Source organism: Myodes glareolus, chromosome 1 (assembly GCF_982192425.1).
Source record: "Myodes glareolus chromosome 1, mMyoGla1.1, whole genome shotgun sequence".
Taxonomy (NCBI): domain Eukaryota; kingdom Metazoa; phylum Chordata; class Mammalia; order Rodentia; family Cricetidae; genus Myodes; species Myodes glareolus.
The window spans coordinates 100,492,717-100,518,033 of NC_142026.1; the positions used below are offsets into that span (position 1 = coordinate 100,492,717).

At 38.3% G+C, this 25,317-nt stretch overlaps 1 protein-coding gene across 2 annotated transcripts in view; it reads right to left on the bottom strand.

Moving 5' to 3' along the window:
* Tbc1d32 (TBC1 domain family member 32) overlaps positions 1-25,317 on the bottom strand; it is a 207,107-nt gene that overhangs the window by 122,978 nt on the left and 58,812 nt on the right. For both annotated transcript variants that reach the window (XR_015739040.1, XM_048425064.3), the window contains exons 15-20: positions 22,842-22,969; positions 16,265-16,466; positions 15,342-15,424; positions 8,875-9,013; positions 3,736-3,823; positions 1,078-1,196 (exon numbers count right to left, since the gene is read on the bottom strand). Coding sequence is in view for 1 of the 2 variants with exons in the window: in XM_048425064.3 (XP_048281021.3) it covers positions 1,078-1,196; positions 3,736-3,823; positions 8,875-9,013; positions 15,342-15,424; positions 16,265-16,466; positions 22,842-22,969 (759 nt within the window). In the remaining variant the exon portion in view is untranslated. The remainder of the gene's footprint in view (positions 1-1,077; positions 1,197-3,735; positions 3,824-8,874; positions 9,014-15,341; positions 15,425-16,264; positions 16,467-22,841; positions 22,970-25,317) is intronic.

Genomic DNA, 25,317 nt, shown 5'->3' on the forward strand with positions numbered 1-25,317 from the left:
ATATATTAGCATAACAGCAAAATTACCAAATAATAAATGTAATGGTTTAGTTAAAATTTACACAGCATTCTTAGTTAAGAGAATACTATGTGGGAATACTGCCACTCCAGATGAGTATAGGAAGGAGGAGGGGAAAAGACTGGCTATCAAGAAAAACATGTTAGAGAAATGTGTCTCTAAATTATGATGAAAGGAACCACAAGGAAACTAGAGGGCTCATGGCTACCAACAAAACAATCACATAAATAAATTCACCAAGCAGATGGTATGCAGAAGGATGATTTGCAGATTTCAATAAACCTTTTAAAAATTCATCTTACTATCCAGAGACTACATCAAAGGTAAAATGTAACAACTTAAAGTGCTTTAAACATTTCATGATATTAACCCATTAATATCTAGATATAATAACAAATAAATTTCTTCTCTATAGTAATGGACTACAAATAAAATTTATAAACTGAATAAATATCTACTCTGAAAGGAAATAGATTCCTTTATCAATCATATAGTTACATATTGAGGTTTCTTATTATTTATACAGACTAGCTCTAAAAGTGTTTATGGAATCTCTTACTAAGAAATAAAATAATTCTGTTGGTATATAGTTGTAATAAATCTGATATGCTACTCTAAGCAAATCAAGTAGAGCTTCAGATGAAAACAATCCAATTATTGTATTTGAGAACAAATAACCTGCATATAATTTTAAAGAGACTTCAAGAAAATTTCAGATTACCCCAAGAGCAAACAAATCCACAGGACATTTTAAAGGCATTTAGCATATTATAAAACTGTGATGTATTAAACATTCATGGAACTGAAAACTATTTTCAATCAGTTCCCACAAAAGTACACTAAATGTGTTTGTGGTATCAGATATCCTAAAATTGAAACAGCACAAAACATTTATCTACTCATCAGTGTTTAGGAAAGCCAGGGCTGCAAAGGAGAACCCTGTGTTAAAACAAACAAACAAACAAGAAAGTTTGCTGCTTATGAGCGACACTGGTCAGGTTTCCATGGAGTCCTCCCTGTGTGACCTTCAAATCTCTGCATTATTGCTGCACATCTCACCTTCTGACAGCTTCGGTCAATAGGATCCACTGGAGTAGCTCTAGGATGGGTCACCCTTACATCGTCTCTTCCACATTCAAGATTGGACCACAGCTCAGTTATAAGCGCACTAATGAAGCCTAGGAAAAAGTATTACTTATGTCATATTTATAGCATAATTTATATTGTATTATAAAATAGTATGGTCTGGCTTATGGAAGATAGCATTATTCTTATGAAAAGACTTATTTACTCTCACAGATGAAAAACATTTGCTTCTTACAAAACTAATAGTGTAATCTCTACTCTTGATAGAAATGGTATTTGCTATTTTTATTAAATGTTTATGATATTCCATCACTCTGTAATGTTAGCTAAATCATGGGAACATATTTCCCTGGAGACTGTAAAGAATGTGTCCAGGAGTGGGAGGAGGAGAAAGGAGGCACCAGCAAGTCGGGCAGGCATCCAAAGAGTATGTTCACTTAATCCAATAATCATTTATAATTCCATGTTTAAAGCAATTTTGAACTTTGCTTCAATGAGACCTTTAGATTCTCTTGAGTCAAATACTGTCTAACTACATTAAAATGAATATTAAAGCTGATTATTAAATTTTTCAAATCATACACTATGTCTATAAACCTAACATCTAATCATAAAGTCGGTATGCCTTAATTCCTGACCACATCTGATACTATTTGAACTTACGCCCACAGCTAAGTGCAGTCCTTATCCCCCCATTAAGGAAACTTCTCTTTCCAACAATTAGGGGCAATATCAGAAAGCCACAGCAAATCAAAATGCAGAATGATGAAGTACCATTCCAATGGATACAACTACAACACAAATCCCACTCCTAAGGCTCAGGAAACGTAACAGAAGATGGTATGCTAAGACTTAAGAATATGAGGCCAGGGAGTTTGCTGTGAGATTGTGTCTCCTAGTAATGTCGGAAGTCACACCTATAAAATCTACCAACACAACTGCCTCAACATGAACTGAACAAGGACAACAACAATTTGACAAAGTGGATAGGGGAGAAAGCCTACAGAAGTCTCAACCCTACACTAAGAACTACAGGCAACTAAGGAATGCTGAGAGCAAGAAAAATATTTTTTCCTAGAGAAGAGCACACCAATTTGTTATCCAGTATGAAACAGTCAGCCCTAAAAGCATACAAGTAATATTATAGAGACCAAGTAGATTGCATTTATGATTTTAGGGAAGTATATAAATATACAAATGTATGCAACAATCATGAAAAAAGAGGCCATGAATTTTTAAAGAAAGTAAGGAGTATTTGAGAGGGTCTATATGAAGGAAAGAGAAGAGGAGGGCATGATGTAATTTTATTAAAATCTCAAAAAACAAATTTAGGATAAACCAATATGCTTATAACAAAATAAGAAAAGTGTTTCTGGCACAACTCAAAAAGATGTAGGCTCTAAAACTGAGGATACTGGGATCTAATGTAAGAGTATAAATTAGGAGTTTATTGGTTAGTTTGCATTCACAGGGTCGGGGGAGTCCCTCATCTTCTTCAGAGACCAAGACATTTTAGTATTTGAGAATGGAAATTCTAGTGTTTCCACAACACGCAAATGAGACAGCGAATGTATAGGGGCCAATGCAATACCTGGAATGTAAGTAATGTAAGCTTGGGAATCTGCAGTCATCCTAAGACCTGTGTAGAATTTCATTTAGCCATCTCAAGGAAAGTTTGAGAGGATAAGGTTCAAAAGCTTAACTATTCAACGACAAGGAAATCTGTGATTAAATCTAGTCTTCAAATGGTTCTATTAACATATTCCTGTCCACAATGCTACATAAATTTTATTCTAAGTAAAAGAAAAATGTGCTTCAGTTTAGAGCCAGTTTTGTCAAGGAAGCCATACAAAGAGCCCAAATTGGCTGAGAGAGAGAGAGAGAGAGAGAGAGAGAGAGAGAGAGAGAGAGAGAGAGAAAGATTGATTTTGGTTTAAGAAATGAAGCAATAGTGATCACTAAACTGATATAATTCATCATCTCCAACTAGAAATTCCTCTTTTGGATCACAAATTATGTGTTTCTCAGTGTTCAGTAACCTAAGCATGGGGCATATTACAATCATGGTGATTTACTTCCCTACAAATCCAACTGGTATTGGAAAAGACATATGGATGGCAAACTTCAAAGAGTCGGATGGACAGTGAACTTCGAAGAGCTTGTGATGGCTACAGAGTGAGTGAAATGCTTTGTAGAGGGAGGAGAAATGACGAAAACAAGTAATGGTACAGATAAGTGACCACTAGGATAAGTGTGCATTTGGATGCACATGCAAATTCACTAAACCAAACACTGGGCCATACTGTCAGCGATAATTAACTATACCAGGACAGATGACATTCATTAGGCTTATAAGGTGAAGAGGGATCTTCACTATTGAACAAGCTTTAGCACAGATCATTAGGTACCACTGTTGTAAAAACAAAACAGTAGATAAGAGTCTCTACATTCCATAGGAAAAATACTCAGCACTGTCATTTCATGAAAGGCAGACACAATCCCATAAACTTTCTTTTTCATGGTCACACACTGAAAAGAAGAATTTAGAGTTAGAGATATTGTGGAATTTTATCATGCTATTGTCCGTTTGTTAACAGTGATCACGTTTTATTTATGAGAAACAAAACTTGCCTGAATTTTGCAGAGCTACGGCCCCTGCTGCTGTGGATGCCACCTGGACAACCAAAACTTCATAGCCGAACTTCTTCTGCCTGTTTATCTAACATAAAGAAGGCAATGAGAAGCAAGGAAGTGGTCATGTTATTAATACAAATGTACATGTACAGCTAATTACTGTTCTTTAATTAGAAAATTAAAAATTTCTTTCAGGTGCTAACATCAGAAAAACAAACAACAAAACTCTCACAGTGAATTAGTACTAATGTGGTATTTTTAACCATTTTATTTCTGACCTGAGTTTAAGTCTAACTCTTTTAGTAAGGTGCTGAAGAGAAGAGTCCATGGTTAAGAGCACATACTGCTCTTGCAGAGGACCAAGTTCAGTTCCCAGAATTCAGTTCAGTTCCCAGCATCCATATCTCGAGACTCAAAACTGCCTATAACTAATTCTAGCTCCAGATGACCCAACACCTTGGCCTCTGTGGACAGCTGAACTCACACACATACATACACACGTATAAATATTTTAAAATATATTTTAAAGAGTCACTTATTATTCCTGACCTACATTCTCTCATAAATAGAAGAACTTATTTCTCATAAAAAGGGACTTAGATCAAGTAGACAGACGACAGCTTCCAGTTCTAAATTCTATCGTGCAATTATTAAATTACATCATCTTATTATAACTAAGTTATATCATTCTATTATTACTAAATTATATCATCCTGTTACTACTTTTAAGGTCACTTCTTCATTTATAAACTTTGACTGCCAGATTCTTCTCTTTCTTTTTTTGGTTTTTTTTTTTTTTTTTTTTTTTTTTTTTTTTTTTTTTTTTTTTTGAGACAGGGTTTCTCTGTATAACAGCCCTAGCTGTCCTGGAACCAGCTCGGTGAACCAGAATAGCCTTGGACTCACAAGATCTGCCTGCCTCTGCTTCTGGAGTGTTGGGATTAAAGGCAAGTATCACCACTGCCCGGATACTCCCAGATTCTTCAGTGGGTTAGTTGAAGAGAGGGAGGAGGGTTCATATGAACAATGGGATCATACTAGGGAAAATCACAGAGACCGCTGACTCCAGTTGGTGGAAGGTCATGGCCTCTCAACTGACAGCTGGGGAACCGGCATGAGACCAAACTAAGCCCTCTGAATGTGGGTGGCAATTATGTGGCTTGATCTGTTTGGGGGGCCCCTGGCGGTGGGACTAGGACTTACCCTGGGTGCAATAACTGACTTTATGAAACCCACTCCCTATGGTGAGATACCTTGCTCAGTCTTGACACAGGAGGCTGGTGCAATTTGGTATGCCAGACTTTTTTGAGTCCCCAAGGGAGAACTTACGACCCTTGAGGAGTGGATGGGGAATGGGATGGGGGGAGGTGGGATGCAGTAGGAAGGGGAAGGTGGGGAAACTGGAGCTAGTATGTAAAATGAAAAAACATTTTAAATAAATAAAAAAAGACACGACAAAATGACACTTTCTCCTTTAAATAGTTATTTCTAGAGGATATAATTTTTGTTCCTAAGGAAGAGTTGCCCAATCCTAAACATCAGTACATCTGTTTCTGTGTGAAAGTCCTTCAGCATTTGTCGCTGTACAAGATACTCCTACTTGGAGTAAGTACAGAAGGAGTCTATCTGGTCGCATTCATCAGAATAAAGAGGGCCAGTGGCATTGTGACATGCCCATCAGAATTTGCTAGCCTAGAAGATGTCCAACTTCTGAACACAGTTAACCATTCAGAATTGCTACCTTAAAACATTTCATTAAAAGCATCTGATTTATATTCAAACTCCTTAAACATAAAGTTTTGAGAGGAAAAAAAGTAGCTAAAAAGGAGTTAAATGACCATGCTGAAAAATAGGTCTATTTCATCAATTTTCTCTTTTCTATTCTTTGTATCTTTATCAGTTACCCTTCCTTTTCAATCCTGTTAAGTCATATTTCCCATTTTCCCTGAACTACAATCCACTGTTCTGCAGTGAGTGACACAGGCATCCAGGAAGGATGCCTATCCTCCATTCCCTGCGTATTCCTGCCAAAGAGCATCTTACTCCTAAATCCTCCCACTAGTCTTGGAGAATTGGAGAATTGGTAGTCACATGGTTTGTCCAATTCCCATTTATTCTGAAAAGGAAAAAAAAAAAGGTATCATTAAGTTGGACACCTTATTAAACAAGGTATGTCTTCATGCACACAGTCAAAAACTGGGGAAAAAAATCTGAGTTTTAGTCTGACCACTATACCTAGCCAGCTAACAGCTTCATAAAGCACATTTCATAACTAACCTGGACCCTCTCTTATACAAAATTAAGAAAATAGCTTAGCCTTCAGGCTTCTTTGAAAACTGAGGATGTAAATGATGAAAATATCTGGAATCGCAGGGCACATTAAAGCGTGAAGAATATGCTAACGGAGAAGTAGCGCTGTAAATTTGGTGTCAAAGGAACAGTCGCTTTTCTTTGCAAGCGAAAGGAAAAACTAATATGTTTTGAAATTTACAAATATAAAAATGGCATCTAATTCTAGATTTATCATGCCTGTCTGATCTGAAGCACCTGGGTGAAAAAGAAAATTTGTTTGAGTTGCTTGCAAGTCTTTGTAAAAAGAAACAGTATAAACAAAGCCTGAACAGTTAATTAGTATACAAGAACAGGTCAAAGCTCAGCTATGGAGGGTTCAAAATAACCTGGAACATTTGTAATAATATAAAAAGTGAGGGGGGTGAGAAAAGGTATTACATAGAATAAAATCCTAAAAATGAGGTTGGAAAATGTGTACAGGGTGAATGGAATTAGCAATCTGAAATGACGCTAGAATAAAATAAATCAAATAGAATAGGAATATCGGACAGATGGCTGAGGTAAGTATGCCATAAATTGAAGAACCAGGTAACTACATTTTCTGTACTCAGGGTCCACCTTCAATGAAACAAGATAAAAATGTATCAGCACATACACACCTAACCTCACAAACCCATGAAAATACAGAGACACATTTTACTCTTGCAAAGAATATTAGGGGCTTACCTAAGAAATTATTTATTCTTCACGGACAGAGATAAGAAAAAGGGTCCTTTTTTGGGGGGGGGGGGCTAGCCCTTGTAGGCCAGGTTGGCTTTAAACTCAGAGATCTGCCTGCCTCTGCCTCACTAGTGCTGGGATTAAAGGTGTGTGCCATCACTGCACAACCCTATTTTCTTATCGTTTTAAACAAATGTAGGGGATTAGAATTTAAGCGAGTAAAAGGTAAGTATTTGTCATCAGGCAACATAAACATCAAACACAATCGCTGCCCAAGATTTAAAAAGGAAGCACTGTGAGAGAACTGATACAGGACTGGGGACCTGGCTCTGCCTGTAAAATGCTTGCTGCATAAGCATGAGGTCAATGGCCTGCGTCCACATTTGAAGATGGAGGAGGGCAAAGGGAGGCTGGGCTCAGCAGCACACGCCTACAATCTCAACACTGTGGAGGAAAAGCCAAGACTGCTGGCAATCCTCGGGGCTGGCTGGCCATCTAGCCTAGCCCCAAATTGGTGAGTTCTTAGTTGAGATACCCTGTCTCCAAAAATAAGATGGAGCTCTTTGCCATCTTGCAAGATGGTGGGTGAAAACGCTGAGGAGTCCAACAGAAAGAAGACACCTGCAGCCAAGAGGGCTGAGGCATTCCCCAAAGGGTAATCCTAAAGTCAAAAGGCAAAAATTTGCAGCTGAGAGCTGGATCTGTTAGAGGAACTGGAAACATTCCCAACTGTTGTGAATCCCAGAAGGGTCCTGTACACGGCAAGTACTCAGCTGCTAAATCCAAGGTTGAAAGAAAACAAAATTTAAAGGCATGGGAGGATCTCGCCTCAAAGCCAGCTGGAGGTGACAAGAATGGAAGTTTGGCAACATACCTAGTGCTCTCTTGCCAAAGTACCACCGGGAAAGAGGCAAATCCATGGGAAGCAAGCCTTCCACCATCATGTAAGAAGCTGCACACCACACCGTGCCCAGCCCTGACCATCCTCAATGGGCAATTACAGAGCAAAAGAGTCTTCCTGGAACAGCTGGGCACTCAGTGGTTTGCTGCCTGTGACTGGACCTTAAGTCCCTTAAGCCCCTCTGCACAGAACACACTAGAAACCAGTCCCTGCCGCCTCCATAAAAGCTTCTATCGGGGATGGTAAAATCTAAACATCTCACTGGTGCTGACTTCAAGAAAAAATAAGCTGGGCAAGTGCAGGGCCAGGGAGGCCGATCTTTGACAGGGAATGGGGAAAATACAAGATTACCGCACAGGGCAAGGGTGAGCAGAAAGCTATGACTTGACAGTCTGCAAAAGGTCAAGCTAGTCCTCCGCTCCAGGGATGTGTGCAGCCCTTTCAGACTCTAAAAAATGGAATTCATCCTCACAAACTGGTGGTCTAAACTTCATGCCAAAAACCTAATTAAGCAACTGATATGTATATTAAGAAAAGAAAGTGGAAAGCAATTTAGGAAAGCAGTTGACATCGGTCTACCCATCCACCTAAGTGCACACACACACAAACACATACAGCTCACAGCATTGCGTGCATGCCTTGATCCTGGTCAAAAGGCTAAGGAGCTATACAGAAAAAATTACCCTCAGCAACACACGTAAGATGCAAAAAATCTCAGAAATGTAAGGATCTTTATTATGAGAGAAAAGAGAAAAAACAAAGTTGATTTTGAGTCAATTACTTTAGGTTGCATGACGAAATAAATTATCTTGGAAGTTTTATTTAACAGTATAATATAACCTCTCTAAAGGGAAGTTTGTGTCTTTTAAAACACCCAAGGCTTAAACCTTCACTGATACATACATTTAGCCTTAACAAGATTTTTCCCCAGAAGTTCTTCCCAGTTTTGGCACATATGGATGTACTATATAATGCTTATAAAACATCTGGAAAACTAACTGAAAATTTCAATTCCATCTGGCTGCTTGCAATTTCAAAATACAGTCACAGACAGCAATATCAACAACCTAAAGCTTTCCTTTTTAAAAAAATCAAGTGGTACAACACCACACAGCATTCTAACTGAAGCTTAAAAACCTCATCACACACGGAGAGCAGAATAATGCTCTCAACAGCTTTCATAACAACAATTCCTTTTGCTTAGAGCAGATGGTTATTCATACCTGGAGTTTTTTTGCATACTGGTTGAACATAAATGTCACACATTCGTTGATGGCACCTGTTCTCTGAAGAAGGAGTAATCCTTTGGGAGTGGCAGCAAAGTTCAGTAAATCATCTAGCAAATTGTCTTCCCAAGCCACACTGGAACAGGGAAAGGGATGTTTAATATTCACAAAACTGAAAATATCTAAAAACGGCATGGACAAGAATTAAACTGACAGAGAACACACAAATTACAGGTTATTCAGTAGATATTATGAACCAAGATGGGAATCACTTCCATTCTGACAGCTTCCCAGCGCTGATGGTTAGAGTGCATTTCAGGTGCGGCACTGTGACTAAGCCTCGATTTTTATCCACGCTGTAATTTCCCATGATAATTCCACTGCACTTGGGTTCCCTAAACCTCAACTCTCCATTACTGCTGTGCCTTCTTTTTATTAAAACATTTTTATGTTCTAGAGCATAATATGCTTATTGTCTCTTTTATTTTCATAAATTGTTATTTTATTTGGAAGTGAATAGTAACATTTTTTCTCAGAACACATTTTTTGTTATAACTGAGAGAATACTTTATTGTTTTCGTTTATTGACAAAGTCGAACACTAGACTGCATGCTACACAGCAGAGCTGCCCTTAGAAAAAGTCCCTCTTGTCTCTCTGGGATGCTAAATGGCAGAGACATATACACGAATGGACCCAATGAACAAGGCGTTTACGTCTATGGACCTTCAGACTATTTCACTTGCAATTAAAAGTAGAACTATGAGCAGCCAGATTTTTGCAGTTCTTAATTATGTTCATTTTGTACCAGTCAAAATACATTTTTATGACTGCTATCTTTCTGCACAGATTTAAAAAAAACAGAAACTGTTGTGGAATATTACTTTAAGAATGTAAAGATGTGTTTCATTTGTCTATGCTGCAGAATATTACTTTTGCTATGTAAAGATGTGTTACATTTGTTTATGCTGCATTTGTTTAATTATGTAAAGATGTGTTGCTTTTATTTATGCTGCATTTGTTTAACTATGTATAGATGTGGTGCTGAGCACTCATGACTAACATTAAGTCCCTTGGTGGTCCAAAAAAAAGCCTGCAAAAGAAACCATAGGAAAAGAATTTGAAAAATTCTATATTCCATAAATATATTATATTGTCCAACTAAATTTTAAATACTGAGAATTTCCTAAAATTGAGAAAAATATACAATCTGTGTATGAATTAAAATATCATTCAGAGTACTTAAAGAAGTTAACATAAGTCACAGAGATTAAGCAAACAGTTAAATTACAAGGAAGAGCTGCCACCACCTATTAAACATGGGTGGCCATATTGTAGATAACAAGACCTGTCAAGAGTCACACAGTCCAGAAAATACTGTAATGACAGCTTCAAGAACTGATGAGAAATGTTTGCCTGCCTCAACATTTGTATAAAATTAAACTACTTAAGAATAAGAACATATGCTTGAGGTAGGAAAGACTATGTGCTGACAGTTTGGTTTGAAAGAACAAACATTTCTAGACATAGAAGATTAGCTTGGGAAGGCAGCATACACCTATAATCCCAGCACTTGGCAGAGGAAGAGGCAGAGGCTGGAAAAGTCTGAGACCAGCCTTGGTTACATAGCAAGTTATAGATCAGCCAGGGCTGCACAGTGATTACCTGTCTTTAAAAGACAAGACAGGAAGGGAGCGAGGGAAGGAGAGAGAGAGAAAAGAACGAAGGGAGAAAAGGAGGGAGGGAGAGAGGGAAGGAGGGAGGAATTAGAGAAAAAATAGAAAGATAGAGGAAGAGAAAGGAAGAAAGGAGTGAAGGAACAAAGGCAGGCAGACAAGGAGGGAAAGAAGGAAGGGAGGAGGAGAAGGCAATTTAGACATAGAAGACAGGAATAGTTCACCACCCTCAGATCTAACAAACAATCAAAGCAAAAACTGTATTTGGAAACTAAAAAGCATAATGAAAAAATATGCTTATGTGGAGAAAAGGTCACAAGTTACAAGCTGTGGAATAAAATAATTACAAAAAATGGTAAACAAGTGTAAGACTTATCAGTGTAAAGAAGTAAATTAGATATTAAAAGAATTCTTAATATCTATAACATTGAGGATTATGTTAATCCTCATGTGTAGAAGACCACTGACTGATGAAGATACATCAAACCCATATTGCATTTCAAAACACAACACAAATACCTAACGACTTTACACTTTCTGTTTAAAGGAAACAGAGTTAGGAGGTGGCTCCATGGCGCAGTGGACAGTGCACTGCACTTCTGGTTAGCGCTGGTTATGGTGGCCCATGCCTGGAGTGACAGTTCTCAGAGGTGGAGCCAACAGAAATGCTGTGAGTTTGAGGCAAACCTGGGCTACAAAGCAAGGATCAGAAAAGTTAGTGGCATGCAACCAGACCTTGTCTCAGAACAAGGAGAAAAACGGATAACTAAACATGCACTCGTGTTATTATGGATAACGTTTCTCAATGAGCAAACATGCACATTACAAATTCAGAAACAGCATAGGAAGGGGCTGGGAAGACGGCTATCTGGATAAGAGTACTGGCTGTGCCTGATGCATGAAGCCCCAGCATCCTGCCATGGAAAGAGGAGGACGTTATGAGATCTGTAGCTATATCTTTTTCTGAAAACAGCTCTTGCCTTTGGGGAAACTGAGTTTTGGTCAGTCCTTGCATCCAAGTTAGCAGTATGCTAACTTGGTCATCTAGAGCTATGTACTCAACAAGCCTTCATACTGTGTGCTCAGCCTGTCCACTCAGGGTGACAGCGCCTTTAAAACAATGGGACAAACTGTCTGAGTTACTGAGCTTTATTGCCTTTCCCTTGGGAGAGAGACAATGACAAATAATGTGAGCTTGCAGGGGCTACTGTCCAGTAGCCTGGTGGTGTGAATAAGAACGACCATAGGCTCATCCATTTGAACGCCTGATCATTAGGGAGTGGCACTACTTGAGAGGGATTAGGAGGTGTGGCTCTGCAGGGGTAGGTTTGGCTTGGTTGGAGGAAGTGTGTCACTGGAGGTGGGCTTTGTAGACATTCCCAGTGCCTCTCTCTTCCTGCTGCCTGGATGTCAACTTCTTAGCTACTTCTCCAGCACCAAGTCTGCCTATGTGCCACAATGCTTCCTGCCATGAGAATGGACTGCACCTCAGAAACTGAGCAAAACCCAATTAAATACTGTCTTTTATAACAGTTGCCATGGTTGCTACGTCTATTCACAGCAAGAGAACACTGACTAAAACAAGTAACGAGATATTTCCAATGGAAGTACAGTCTCTGATGATGAATTCCATGGTATCATGGGCTGAGCTTTGCAGATCAAAGAATCCTTCTGTAATTTTAGCCTCCAATTTTGCAGTGGTTCCTTTGATGGCCGATTGGGGTTTCTTTGACATTTTTTATTATTCTCTGTGATTACATCCTCTATAAAGTCACACAATGATAGGTTCACATAGTATGCAGATACTTAGATAAGCCTATTAGAAATTTTAATTGCTATTTGCGACAATACCTAGATTAGAGGACATGAATAGCCAACCAGTGTTATGGATCAGCTTCTCCATTCTCTGGTGCTATAGACACCATTAAATGGGAAGCTGGAGCAGGATCCTATGTTACCAAAAAATAAAAAATAAATAAAATAAAAATGTAAGCACAAAATGCTTAACTTCAAGGTAAAAAAAAATGATTAGTTTTTACAGATTGCCATTATTTCACTATTTTCTTTTTTTTTTCAAAGATTTATTTATTTATTTTCTGCATGACTGTTTTATTTGCATGCACACCTTTATCCCAGGAGAGGGTATCAAATCCCACCAGAGATGGGTGTGAGCCTCCATGTGGTTGCTGGGAATTGAACTCAGGACCTCTGGAAGAGCAGTCACTGCTCTAAACTGCATAGCCATCTTTCCAGCCCCTATTTTACTGTTTTCTAAGTAAGCTAATTAACTCTTACTCTCAGTAACTCGGACTAGAGAAAGACCCATTCACTTATCCATTCCTTCACTCACTCAGGAAATCAGGTACTATGTCTTTCCATGGGCTCCATATCCTGTCCTAAAACTTCAGAAGAAGACTTCTGCCTTACCCGTTGCCAGGGCAGACCTAGGGACCCCATAACACTCCATAAAGCCTGAACAACAACCCCAGACTGCACCCCTTCCCCTGGACTCCATATCCTGACCTTCTACTTTAGAAGAAGTGTTTGGCTTTACCAGAGGCTAGGCAGAATCTAGAAAACACAGACAAATAAACAGCCCAGCCCCTGCTAAAACTTGTTAAAGCCTGCCCAACAACCCCAGATTGTATGCCCTTCCCTAGATTCCACACTAGGACCCACACCCAGTATCTTTACCGGAAGCCAGAGTGGTCCCCAGGGACTCCAGGTAAGACACCACCCACCACCTACTAACACTCCTTAAAGAAGCCAAAATTATACAATGGAAAAAAATAATTAAAAAAAAAACAAATAGTGTTGTGCCTAACTGGATTTCAGCATGCAGAACACAGATAGACCCATATCTATCACCCTCACAAAACTCAAGTCCAAGGAAATCAAAGACCTCAACATAAATCCAGCTACACTGAACCTGACAGAAGAGAAAGTGGGAAGTAGCCTTGAATGCATTGACACTGGCGCCAAGTTCTGAACAGGACACAAATAGCACAGACACTAAGATTTATAAATGGGACCTCATGAAAAGTTTCTCTAAGGCAAAAGACACTGTCAATAGGACAAAACAGCAACCTACAGAATGGGAAAAGATCTTCACCAACCCCACATCTGACAGAGGGCTGATTTTTAAAATATATAATTGAAGAAACTAGATATCAACATACCAAATACTGCAATTTAAAAATGGGGTACAGATCTAAACAGAGAATTCTCAACAGAAGAATGTCAAATGGCTGAGAAACACTTAAGGAGATGTTCAGCATCCTTAGTCATCAGGGAAATGCAAATCAAAACTACTCTGAGATTCCGTTAACACCTGGCTAAGATCAGAATACCTAAGATGTCTTTGAACTCACTCTATAGACCAGGCTAGCCTCGAACTCAGAGATCCACCTGCCTCTGCCTAGTAAGTGCTGGAATTAAAGGTGTAAACAACCACTGCCCAACTAAGCATCTACTTTTCAAACACCCTGAACTCTAAAACAGTGTGAACCAATTCCCCTAACTTCTCTCCTTGCTCATATGCTGATACATGAATCTAGCCTACTGATTCTCTCTAGATATTCCTAACACAAACATGTGTGTATGTGTAAACAGATATAAATAAACATATATAAACAGATATACATATTTCACAAACATAATAACGGGTTCGGAAACTTCCTTTTCTGTGGCACTGTTTTTATGTAGAGTATGTACTCACACGTAACACTGCCTCTCTCCACGTATTAACCTGTCCGTACTGCATATAAAAGAAAGACAGATGACAGATGACAAATGTAGGGCACTCTTGCACAAGCAGTGCCTCTTATCCAGGACACTCCCTCAACAGAAACAGTTCCCTGTAGCAAACGTGTATTCCGTTCTGCTTTATATGCAAGGACGTTTGAGGATAGTGCGGTGTGCCTTTGAGGAAAGCTATGGCTACAGGCTGTGACTAGACAAAGCTTGTCTAATTTTCCCACAATTTCTCAATGGAAAAATGGGGAAAAAACAGCACTTGATAGTGTTGATAACCATATTAGAAAAAAATATACAGGAAACTTCTAGAGAATGAACTATTTTGAACCTTTAAATTTTTCTTAAATTTTAAAAAATTAACTGATTTTGTAAGTTAAGTTCTAACCTACAAAAGAAAAAGAATCCAAATTCAACATTTAACAAAGAGCTTCCCTGAAGGCTGTCCCTACTATGTTTTTATACTGTGCCAATACTCAACCACAGAACTAAAATAAGAACCTGGAACATGTAGGTCATGAAACCTTAATTTAATAAAGTGTCTTCCCTGCTAACCTGCTAGCACATAGATTAATATTTATAAAAGAGCATAAAAATATCCTCTGAAATATTAATTTACATAATTTTCAAATGCCAAACCATAATTAAACTGCACTTCTACCATATTTTGAAAAACAAGTAAAATGGATTCCACCAGCATTTGAAAACATTTTACTTCTACTGAACATGCAAGTTAATTTTCCAATTTTAGTATTTGATAATTCTCCAGTTTTTCTAAAAACTTAGCAATATGCTAAGCTTTCTAATGCAAAATATAAATAAACAATGAAGCAAAAGTTACCTAATATTTCTAGATTTATTAATAGCTACAAGTATCAAATAATCTATAAATAATAATAAGTGTAATTTTCCTTAAAGCTCTATGCATATAGTTTAACTTTCTGGAAAATATTTTGCCATAGTTTTCCAGTGAATTTCAATTATTTCTAAATGATTTCAGCAAGCACAATAGAGAAATGTTGAACAATTACACTTACATGTTGGGAGATTCCTGGCTCACCGAGGAAACTGAGTCTGAGCCCTCTACTGGAGTGGGGATCCTTTCCGACAGCAAGCTTGTCTAAAAGAAAGGAAAAAATAAAAACAAAAACAAAAAATAAAAAAATACATTAATTTGTTTCTCTGCTGTTCTGACAGCACTTCTGCTTTTTTAAATTTAATGCATTTTAACACAGTTGCTTTCAAAATTAAATTATCTGTTTCAATAAAACTAAAAGATTAAGCAATTCCCTGGTCTATGCATGGCCCCTGCTCTACTATGCTCTTGATGTCATAACCTCCACAGAAGACAGTGAGTCTAGACACAAAGAATTCAGCTAAAGCTTCTGCTACACACAATGAAAAACGTTACGGTAATCAGGTAAACCTTTAGGGCCTAGCTCTACTAAAAGAGGAGGGTCTGAGGTCCTGTGCCAAGTTAAGAAGCATGGAGAGCTAATACCATCCACGACAATGTGAAAGAAATGATACTTAGCCCGGCATGGTGGCACATGCCTTTAAAACCAGCACTCAGGTGGTAGAGGCAGGCAGATCTCTGTGAGTTCCACACCAGCCAGAGCTACATAGTGAGGCCTTGTTTCAAAAAAGGAAGAAAGGATAGAAGGGAGGGAAGGAAGCAGGGAGGGAGGGAAACAAAAAGAAGAAGAAGAGTGCCCCATTAAAATATCCTGTCCACGCCAGCAGCAGTGGCACACACTTTTACTCCCTGTACTCAGAAGGCAGAGGAAGGCAAATCTGAGTTTGAGGCCAGCCTGGGCTACTGAGAGAGTTCCAGGAAAGCCGGGGCCACACAGAGAACTCCTGTATTGGGAGAAAAAAAAAATCTGTTCATAGTAGTATTACAGTGATGCTTATAACTGAAATAAAGACCTGCGGTGAGGAGGGTGATTAAAATACATACCTTCTTCCATGCCTTTGCTATAGACTCATGTAAACCATAAGGAAGCAGCACCTGTAAGCCTTCGCATGTGGCATATATTTGACGACACACAGAAATAAAAGCTCCTTTAACTACTGGCAACATTTCTGATCCAGAGAAAATAGAAATGTCTTCATCAAGAAGTTTCTTTGAAAACTTGGCTATTATATGAGCACCTGTAGGACTGAAAAGAGATCACAGATGAGATTCCAAGGCCAAGCAGGTCTGGCTTCATGCAGCACCAGCAAAACAGCCCGTTTCGACACAACTCCTTGGCTAGTTCTCTTTAGATAGCTCATAGCTTTCATAAACAAGTCAGTATGCCTCATCCAACACGGGCATGACCGTTTCAGTGGAACATGGGAAAGGGTAGTTAGATAGGGGGAAACAGCCAAATCTACAGACACTTAAGAGACACAGATGCCATGTGGTCAGGGTCATACATGAGTGCTCTTGATTTTCCAGTGAGCGAGTCTTATGTTGCTACCTTCCCCATCACAACACAGTCACCCTATCTAGAAATTTGAGATTGTTTTCCTGGCAATAATAATAGCGCAGACAAATGCTTCCAATGTAAAACCTACTGTTGTAGGTATTTTAATGTCCTCAAATAGTTTTTCCCATAGTCCTTTGAAGTAGAAGCTTACAGCAACAGGTATTATATGTACAGATTACAGAAATAACTTGCACAGTACCACACAGCTAATATTTGAGAAAGAAACAAGGTAACCTAGTATGTCTAACTGCAGAGAAAAGCAGTGTTACTACTTTTTCTAGATGTTTAAAACAGTGAATTCAAATCAGAGGCAATAAGCCTTAGACTCAGCGAACACTAAAGTCTCCAGTTACTTTTCTCCAGCAGCATTACAAACATTTTACCATCCTTGTCTTGGATATGGACCCCAGTGCACATCTCTAAATAACAAGATTCCTATTTTACATGTAATATACTCACATAATAATTTTTAGTAAGACATCCCACCTCAAACTTCTCTGCATTCTCTTAAATACATCATTACGTCTAGACAGGATTGTGTAAAGGACATTTCATACAAGTCCTATAGGCTGTACAGGGTGATTCAAATCCCCTGTATCCTTTTTCTCTGGGTCAATGATTCAATGATTTTATATTTAAATGACTGTTTTCCCATAGTATCTTCAACCCCACTTCCTATTTCCCCAAATGTTCTACAAGATAATAATTACATCTAGAGGTTTAAAGTTTGGTTCTCTCTATTTCTCTCTTCCTTGGTAAAACAACTTTGTTAGTGTTGTGTGCCTCCTGCATGAATTCAACACTAACCTGGTGGTCCAATTTTGGTGATACTAAAAATTAGCTTGGCAGATAGCACCAGGATAGCATTTCTAGCAAGAAAAGCTTTACACTTGATGACTTTAGCAACTATTATGACTACCAAGATTTTATGAAGAAATACCACATGCATCTTTTCTTCTTTAAGAATTTTGTTTGCATTTACTAAACTAGACTTCTTCCGCGAAGAATTTTTTCTGCACAACTCTTTAAAATACAGTGTGTAAAAAAAAAAAAATACAGTGTGTAAAGTTGGAAAAATATTCTAACCTTTATCAATTTGCAAAGTAATAAATACATTTGGCGTCTTAGCAGACTCCTTAAGAAACTATTCAGCCCATTTTGCTTTATTTTTACTATTTTTAAATTTTTAAAAATCCATGTTTATAGAGCTAATATATTTCACCCTATTGCACCCATTATTTTTGAGCCTCAAGTTGCACATCTTAAAGACAGCAGAATTTCCCTCAGGGTACTTGTGGTCCCATCCTGCTAGCTTTAAATCACTACCTTGACTTCTGGAAACAAAACCATGCAAGGGTTATTCTGTACATTTCTTATCCCTGACCTAGAAACAGTCATTTCTTCAAGGCTTCCTGTCTCCTCTTAGCAAAAAGAACAGGAAACAGAGATACCACAATGCAGGTGACTGTTCACTGTCAGTAATACCATTCCTTCTAGGCCTGTTCTATGGTGGTGATCTGAAAAGATGAAGCTTTTTAGAAGAAAAAGTAAGTTCATAAATGCATTTCCATTATGAATTAGTCAAGGTATAAATGCATTTCCATTATGAATTAAATAGTCAAGATTTTACTTGTTTCTTTAATTTTATGCTTTTTATATCTAACACTAAAAAAATAGTTCCCAATGTCATTACATATCCACTTATTATCCATAACAATTTCAAAATAACACTAATACAGCTTCTAAACATACCAAATGCAGCTGGCACTGAAGATTATTTCCATTACATCCCTCTCTACACGTTCAACGATAATGGGGTTACTAGATGAAATGAGTTTGTCACTAATGTGACTGTTAAGTTTACTTACTCGCTTGCTTTGTAGGTTTTAAAAGTTGTGAGTTCTTTCTTTTGAATTTGTTTAACATTTGAAGCCTAATGCAGCTACTTAATTGTAAAGTAAAATCTAAGTATGACCTGAGCAATGTACTAATGTACTGATCGTGTCTCCATATATGCTCTGCTCGTCTCTTCTGTTCCCTAGAACTGTTTTCCTTGCCTTTCAGTCTGTCATTAATAATTTCCTCCTAAGCAATAAGCAAATGGATGACCCAACTGTCCTGTTATACAAAAGGCAGGATTCTATAATCATACATCTTCATCATAGAGCTAATGCCAAAGCACTTCATAAAAATATTCCTAATTTCGTGTGTGTGTGTGTGTGTGTGTGTGTATGTGTGTGTGTGTGTGTGTGTAACAGCCACAGGACAACCTGGAGATCAGAGCACAATTGCAGGAATCAGCTCTCTGGTTCTGCCATGTGAGTCCCAGGAATTAAACATTGGTCATGAGGCTTGGCAGGTGGCTTGTTTCCCTGCTAAGTCATTTTCTGGTCCCCTAATTCCCTTTTACAGCTAGCTAGCTGCTCACTGCTCCACTGTGAAAAACAAAGTTTAATGAGCCAGACTCTTGTTAATTGCACTTGCAAAGTTTCTAGTATTTTCCCTAAGAAAACAATTGGTACAAACTTTACACAATGATGATTTGGAAGGCACTTCTGGTAATTAACATCTTGTTTGTTCAGCTTCAATGTGAAAAAAAACTTTCTTGGAAAATAAACCCACATATACATCACATGTGACTGGCAGAACCCTGATTTCATCTAGAAATATTATTAATATTCATATAGAAACATAAAAACTTATTAATTTTTAAATTATTAATGCCAGGCATAGTAGCACTCATTTTTTAAAATTTTTCTAGGAAGTAACTTTATTTTTTTAATTTTATAAACTTTTTAATAAAAACTTACAAATTAATAAAAGTCACACAACAAAATTAAGCAAACTCAAAGTCCATGCAATTTAATGAACTCACATAGAGTTAGAACTGACTAACTGGAAGAATCACAGTGCAAGGTTGGCTTGTGTTATTAGTAAGGTCTTATTTTTAAAAAAATGAAAAAAATAAATTTCCAAAGGATTAAATAATACATAAGGGGGTCTTAGAATTCATGACAAAAGATAAATCTTCCTAATTAAAAAAAAATCATTATATACTTAACATCTCCAGGTAAAAATGTCAAACTGAATGTATAACATCTATATGCTCCCTCCATAAAGACTAAAATGCGTAAGTAAAAATATTTTTTAAATGCAAAGAAACTCTCAAGGACAAAGAAACTAACGGACAATGGGAGAATTTTGGATCCTAGAATACAGAAGAGCCGTGTAAACCAGAACCTAGAAAACAATGGTCACCAGCCACAGCACAAAAGCCAGAAATCATCTGATTAACTTGTAGAGCATTGGGGAAAGACAACAACAACAATAGCTGACAACTTAAATAACTCTGCAGCTGAGAACAAAAACCAGGACTGCGAGTAAGAGCTACCTGAAAGTAAATTTAAGGAAAACTCTGCTCTCCAGATTCCACTTAAAACTGCATGCAGCTAGCCCAGGCACTTCTCAGAAGGCAGAGAGATCAAGAGACAGGCCCTGAGCACCTGGGGGAGGTGGTGCACACCTTCAGTCCCAGCACCCAGGAGGTAGAGCCAGGCAGCTCTCCCGATCTCCGAGGCCAGCCTGGTCTATAGACCTAATTCTAGGATGGCCAAGGATACACAAGGAAACCCTGTCTCTAAAGAGAAAAAGAGAGAGAGAGACAGAGAGAGAGAGACAGAAGGAGAGAGAGAGACAGAGAGAGGGGGGAGGGAGGAAGGAGGAGGAAGGGGAGGGAGGAAGAGGAGGGGAGGGAAGAGGAGAAGGGAGGGGAAAGGGAAGGGAAAGGGGGAAGGGTAAATGAAGGGGAAGGGAGAGAGTAGGGAGGAGAGGCAAGGGGAGGGGAGGGGAGGGAAGGAGAGGGGAGGGAAGGGGAGGAAAGGAGAAAAAAAGGGAAGATCAAATCAAGAGGACACTGATACACTGATGTTTGAGATCCAGCACAGCTTCCACTCAGTCTCCTGTTGAGAGGTTTTTCAGGCAGGTAACTGCAAGAGGCTTCATTAGGGCTTTCCCAGAAAAATGTCATGGCATTTTCTACACAATATAAAGACCGCAAGTGAGAACTGCCCTTGTAAGTGTTACCAACATCTAAGGAGTAATAAAAGAAACCAAAGCAACAAATAAAGAAAAACTGGAGGGAAATGAGAAAGTATGAGATGACAATTTCATTATCCATGGAAGTGAACAAATTTACTGTACTCCAACAGGAATAAGATGTTCTGCTTGTAGCACACACACACACACACACACACACACACACACACACACACACACAAGCCAACAAGACTCCTCAGCAGGTAAAAGTATCCAATGACCTGAGTTTGATCCCCCCAAAACCTATATCGATGTATAAGAACAAAATAAACTCCACAATGTTGTCCTTTGATACCTACACATATATCATAGTATGTGTATGCCTGTGAATACATGTATGTGCACACATACCACACACATGCAAATATGCACATACAATCAACAAGATCAAGAATTGATTTTCTGGAAAAAGCCACAAAATTGTTAAGTTTCCAATTAGCATAATAATAATAATAATAACAGTGAAGTTAAAATAATTAACTTCAGAACAAGAACAGAGATTTTTCACTACTGGTAGGCCAGCAATAACAAGATAGCCAGAGCATATTATTGGCAACTCTAAAATAAATAAGTAACTTCACTTCTCTGAAATATACAACCTGTTAAGTTTCATACCATAGGAAATAACTCTGAACAGGTCTGTATATCTAATAAAAAAATTAAGCAATTAAAAGAATTAGATAACACCAGGTACTCATTGTCTCACAAATGGATTCTGCCAAATATTTATAGAAATTACAACAGTCTCCACAATTTCTTTCAGAAGACAGAAACAGGAGAAATCATTTCTAACTCATGAAACCAGCATGTAGTAAATATCAAAAAACAAAACCAAGGATATTCTGGGTTCAGCAGTTGATATCATCTGTCAGCATTGCAGAGATATCTGTAACCTTGAGAAACTCAAAGCCTGAATGGTGAAGACGAATACTCATAACCAAGTGTAACTTACTCCCTGAATAAGGCTGCTTGGCACTTAGAAAACAATTAATATCAGGGCTGGAGAGATGGATCAGTGGCTAACAGCACCGGCTGCTCTTCCAGAGGTCCTAAGTTTAATTCCTAGCAACCACATGGTGGTTCATAGCCATCTATAACAGAATCTGATGCCCTCTTCTGTCATGTAGGCAGACATGCAAATAGAGCTCTCATATACAAAATAAATAAGTATTTTAAAGCCCAATTCTCCTAAAAACAATTAACATAATTCATCTTAGCAACAGGCTAAAGACTGTTCATTACAGTGCCATTTGAGGAGGTACAATCTGAGGCAGAGCCTGGTGTTAAGGGGAGAGGGGAATCTGAATAAATTACAATAAACTAAGTAAGAATATAATGCTACAATAAAATGATGTTACATCCTGTATTCACCCAAGAAAATGTCCATGTTGTATTTAAGGACTGAGATTTAGGGTAAAGTACATGATGCCATTTTATAAACCAGAGTAGACACATTTACAGTTTCACAGGATTGCCCAAGTATCGTGTCATCAGAAGTACAGAGAAAGCCTAGAAGCCTAAATGCCCCAAGACTATAGCACTGCAAAAGAGGAGCTAGGACTGGGTGACAGCAGAGGAGGAAAGGGGGTGTGGCTTCTCCTCAATCTGTTTGACTGAAAGCAACTCCTGTGGTTTCAGTAGTTTGTCAGAGGGTCTAGGGGAGCAAGTGAGAAGGTGTGGGCTCCTATCTGGAGTGACGCTCCCTACCCTTACTGCAAACTAAGATTATACAGTAATCTTTGGAATTAAGTAATAACACCACTTTCAGGAATTCCACACCCTCTTCTACCCTCCAGGGGAGCTTTGTAAGCACATGGTGCAAATAAACTTGTGCAGGCATACACATATATATGTAAAAACAATAAATATTTTAAGAGATTACATCAACGATGGCTTAATGTGTCCCTAGTACCTGCTTGGGAAACCTATCCACCCCCAAATAGTTACACCAGCTAAATGTCCACGCACCTTTCTTCTTCAGAAGAGTTCATGTTTTCTCCATAAAGAAGCAACATAAGTCCTTCTTCTACAGAAGCAATTCTTGCCAAAATATCCGCTATGTGAATTAAAGCTGTTTCAGAGCAATCTGGAGCAGCCTGCACATTTTTAAAAAATGACAAGACAAATCATATAATTTTATGATGCCGCAGGGGTGGAGCGTAGTATAATAAAATTATATGGCTACAACAACAACAGAGACCTTAAGGACTTCTGCTAGTGAAATAATATGTCTGAGTTAAATGTGTCATTAGATTATATTCTTTCACCAGCAGAGTTGATGAGCAAATAAATCCAAGATTTTCACCTAAGCCAGTTATTGAGAATCATTGTCTGTATTACAGCTTCATGTATAATTCTGGATAGAAAATGCTGTAGCTTCCTCCCTATCTGCAATGTCTTGTACTTTTCAGGTACCATATTTCTGCAAGTTCATCATGATATACGATATATGGTATCTAATACATTAGATTGTTTATATCAGTACCATCCCCTTATTTACCTAACTGGGCAAAGATTGACCAGAGATAGCCAGTTCATGAGCTTTCCGATAGTCAATAATATCAACCGCGTGGACAACAAAGTTGATCACTCATATCTGCTCACTTTAAATGGAATTGTTAATACATCTTAGCCACTATATAATAACATAAAGAAAATATTGAAACCTGTTAATGCTGAAGTCAACTTACAGAAACTCCTGTTATTTTCAGAGTCTACTTATTGCTTTCTGCCTGCATGGATACTAATGTCCATATTCTCTGCATTTTAAAATATAAATCTTACAACTAATACAATATTAAAAATTTCATGAATTCCACTAATGAATATGAGTCAGGTATAGTCCCCGATAATTATATATGGTGGGGACTAAAAGATGGTTCAGTGGGTAAGAGTACCTGCTAACGAAACATGTGGACCTGAATTCCAGTACCCAAGACCCACATTTAAAACTAGGCATGGCTGTACATGTCTGTGACTCAGGAAGTGACGGGAGAATGCTCAGGCTTCCTAGGTAGTTCCCGGTTCCAGCAGAGAACCTGTCTCAAGGGAATAACATGAAAAGAGGACTAGAAGGACACATAAAGTGCTCAGTGCTCCCCAAGTCACACACAGGCATGCATATCTTCCCATACATGCCTGCACACCACACACATAGAAATTATATTCACTGTGTGCATACGTGTGTGTGCATGCGCATGTGTGTGTGTGTGTGTGTGTGCATGCGCATGTGTGTGTGTGTGTGTGTGTGTGTGTGCATGCGCATGTGTGTGTGTGTGAGTGTTGATGAGGATGATGATTACTGTTGTGAACGTGAAAGAACGGAGAGGTACCAGGCCTCGAGACACCTGCAGTGATTCTCCTCATTACGTTAACTGGTTGGTAGTTGGTGATCCGTGCACTGCGAGGGTGTCATTCCCTGGTTCGAGTTCTGGAAGTGTAGAGAAGCTGCTGAGTGCAGTATGTATTAGTCTCTGTTTCTTAACTGTGGATACAATGCGAACAGCTTCTATGTTCCTACTGATGGACTGCCTCTTGTATTAGGAGCTAAAATAAGCATGCCTTGTTCTTTTATAATACCCAGTGTAGAGCACCAGTGTCACTACATGACTCTAGATATCTGAAATTAGATATCAGATGTCTATCCCTTTCTCTTTTACATTATCTTCTTGAGTTGTTTTGTAACAGCAATAAGAAAGAAAAATAAGTACACATGTCTACAGAAATTCCAGCACTCATAAGGCTAAATGAGGCAGGAAGACTGAGAGTCTGAAGTCAGCCTAGACTATACACAGAGACCCTCTCCCAAGAAAAAATTATATGTGTGTGTTGGTATACACCTGTGTATGCATGTACCTATGTATATATGTGTGTGTTTATACATATACCTATGTCTGTATGTATATATGTATATGTGTTTGTGTATATATGTTCTGCTTGTACAAATCTACACAGAAAATATAAAGATGTAGATACACACATGATTATCTCACAATTTTCATACATAATCTATTTTCATATAAACCACTTTTCTTGAAACTTCTATCTAGAATGTGTTATGTCTCTCACATATTAAAGTTCTATTTGTACCCAAACATTCGGTCAGACACACAGCTTTCCTATAGAACTTTCTGTTGCTCATGCTAAATATTTGCTGCACAGAGAGTGATCAGAGTAACCTTCTTACAGGCAATAGCAAGTAACTGTTCTGTATATGTAACTTTACTACGTTAAAGTAAAAACCTTCCTTTTATTTAACAGAAAAGGGGAGACAATATGGAATTCCCTTCTGTGTACTATGAATATGATTTATTACCATTGTTTAATAAATAAGCTGCTTTGACCTATGGCAGGGCAGAAAATAGCAAGGTGGGAAATCCAAGCAGAGACAGAGGGGAAAAAAAGGCAGAGTCAGGGAAACTCTATGTAGCTTCCAAAGGAGAAG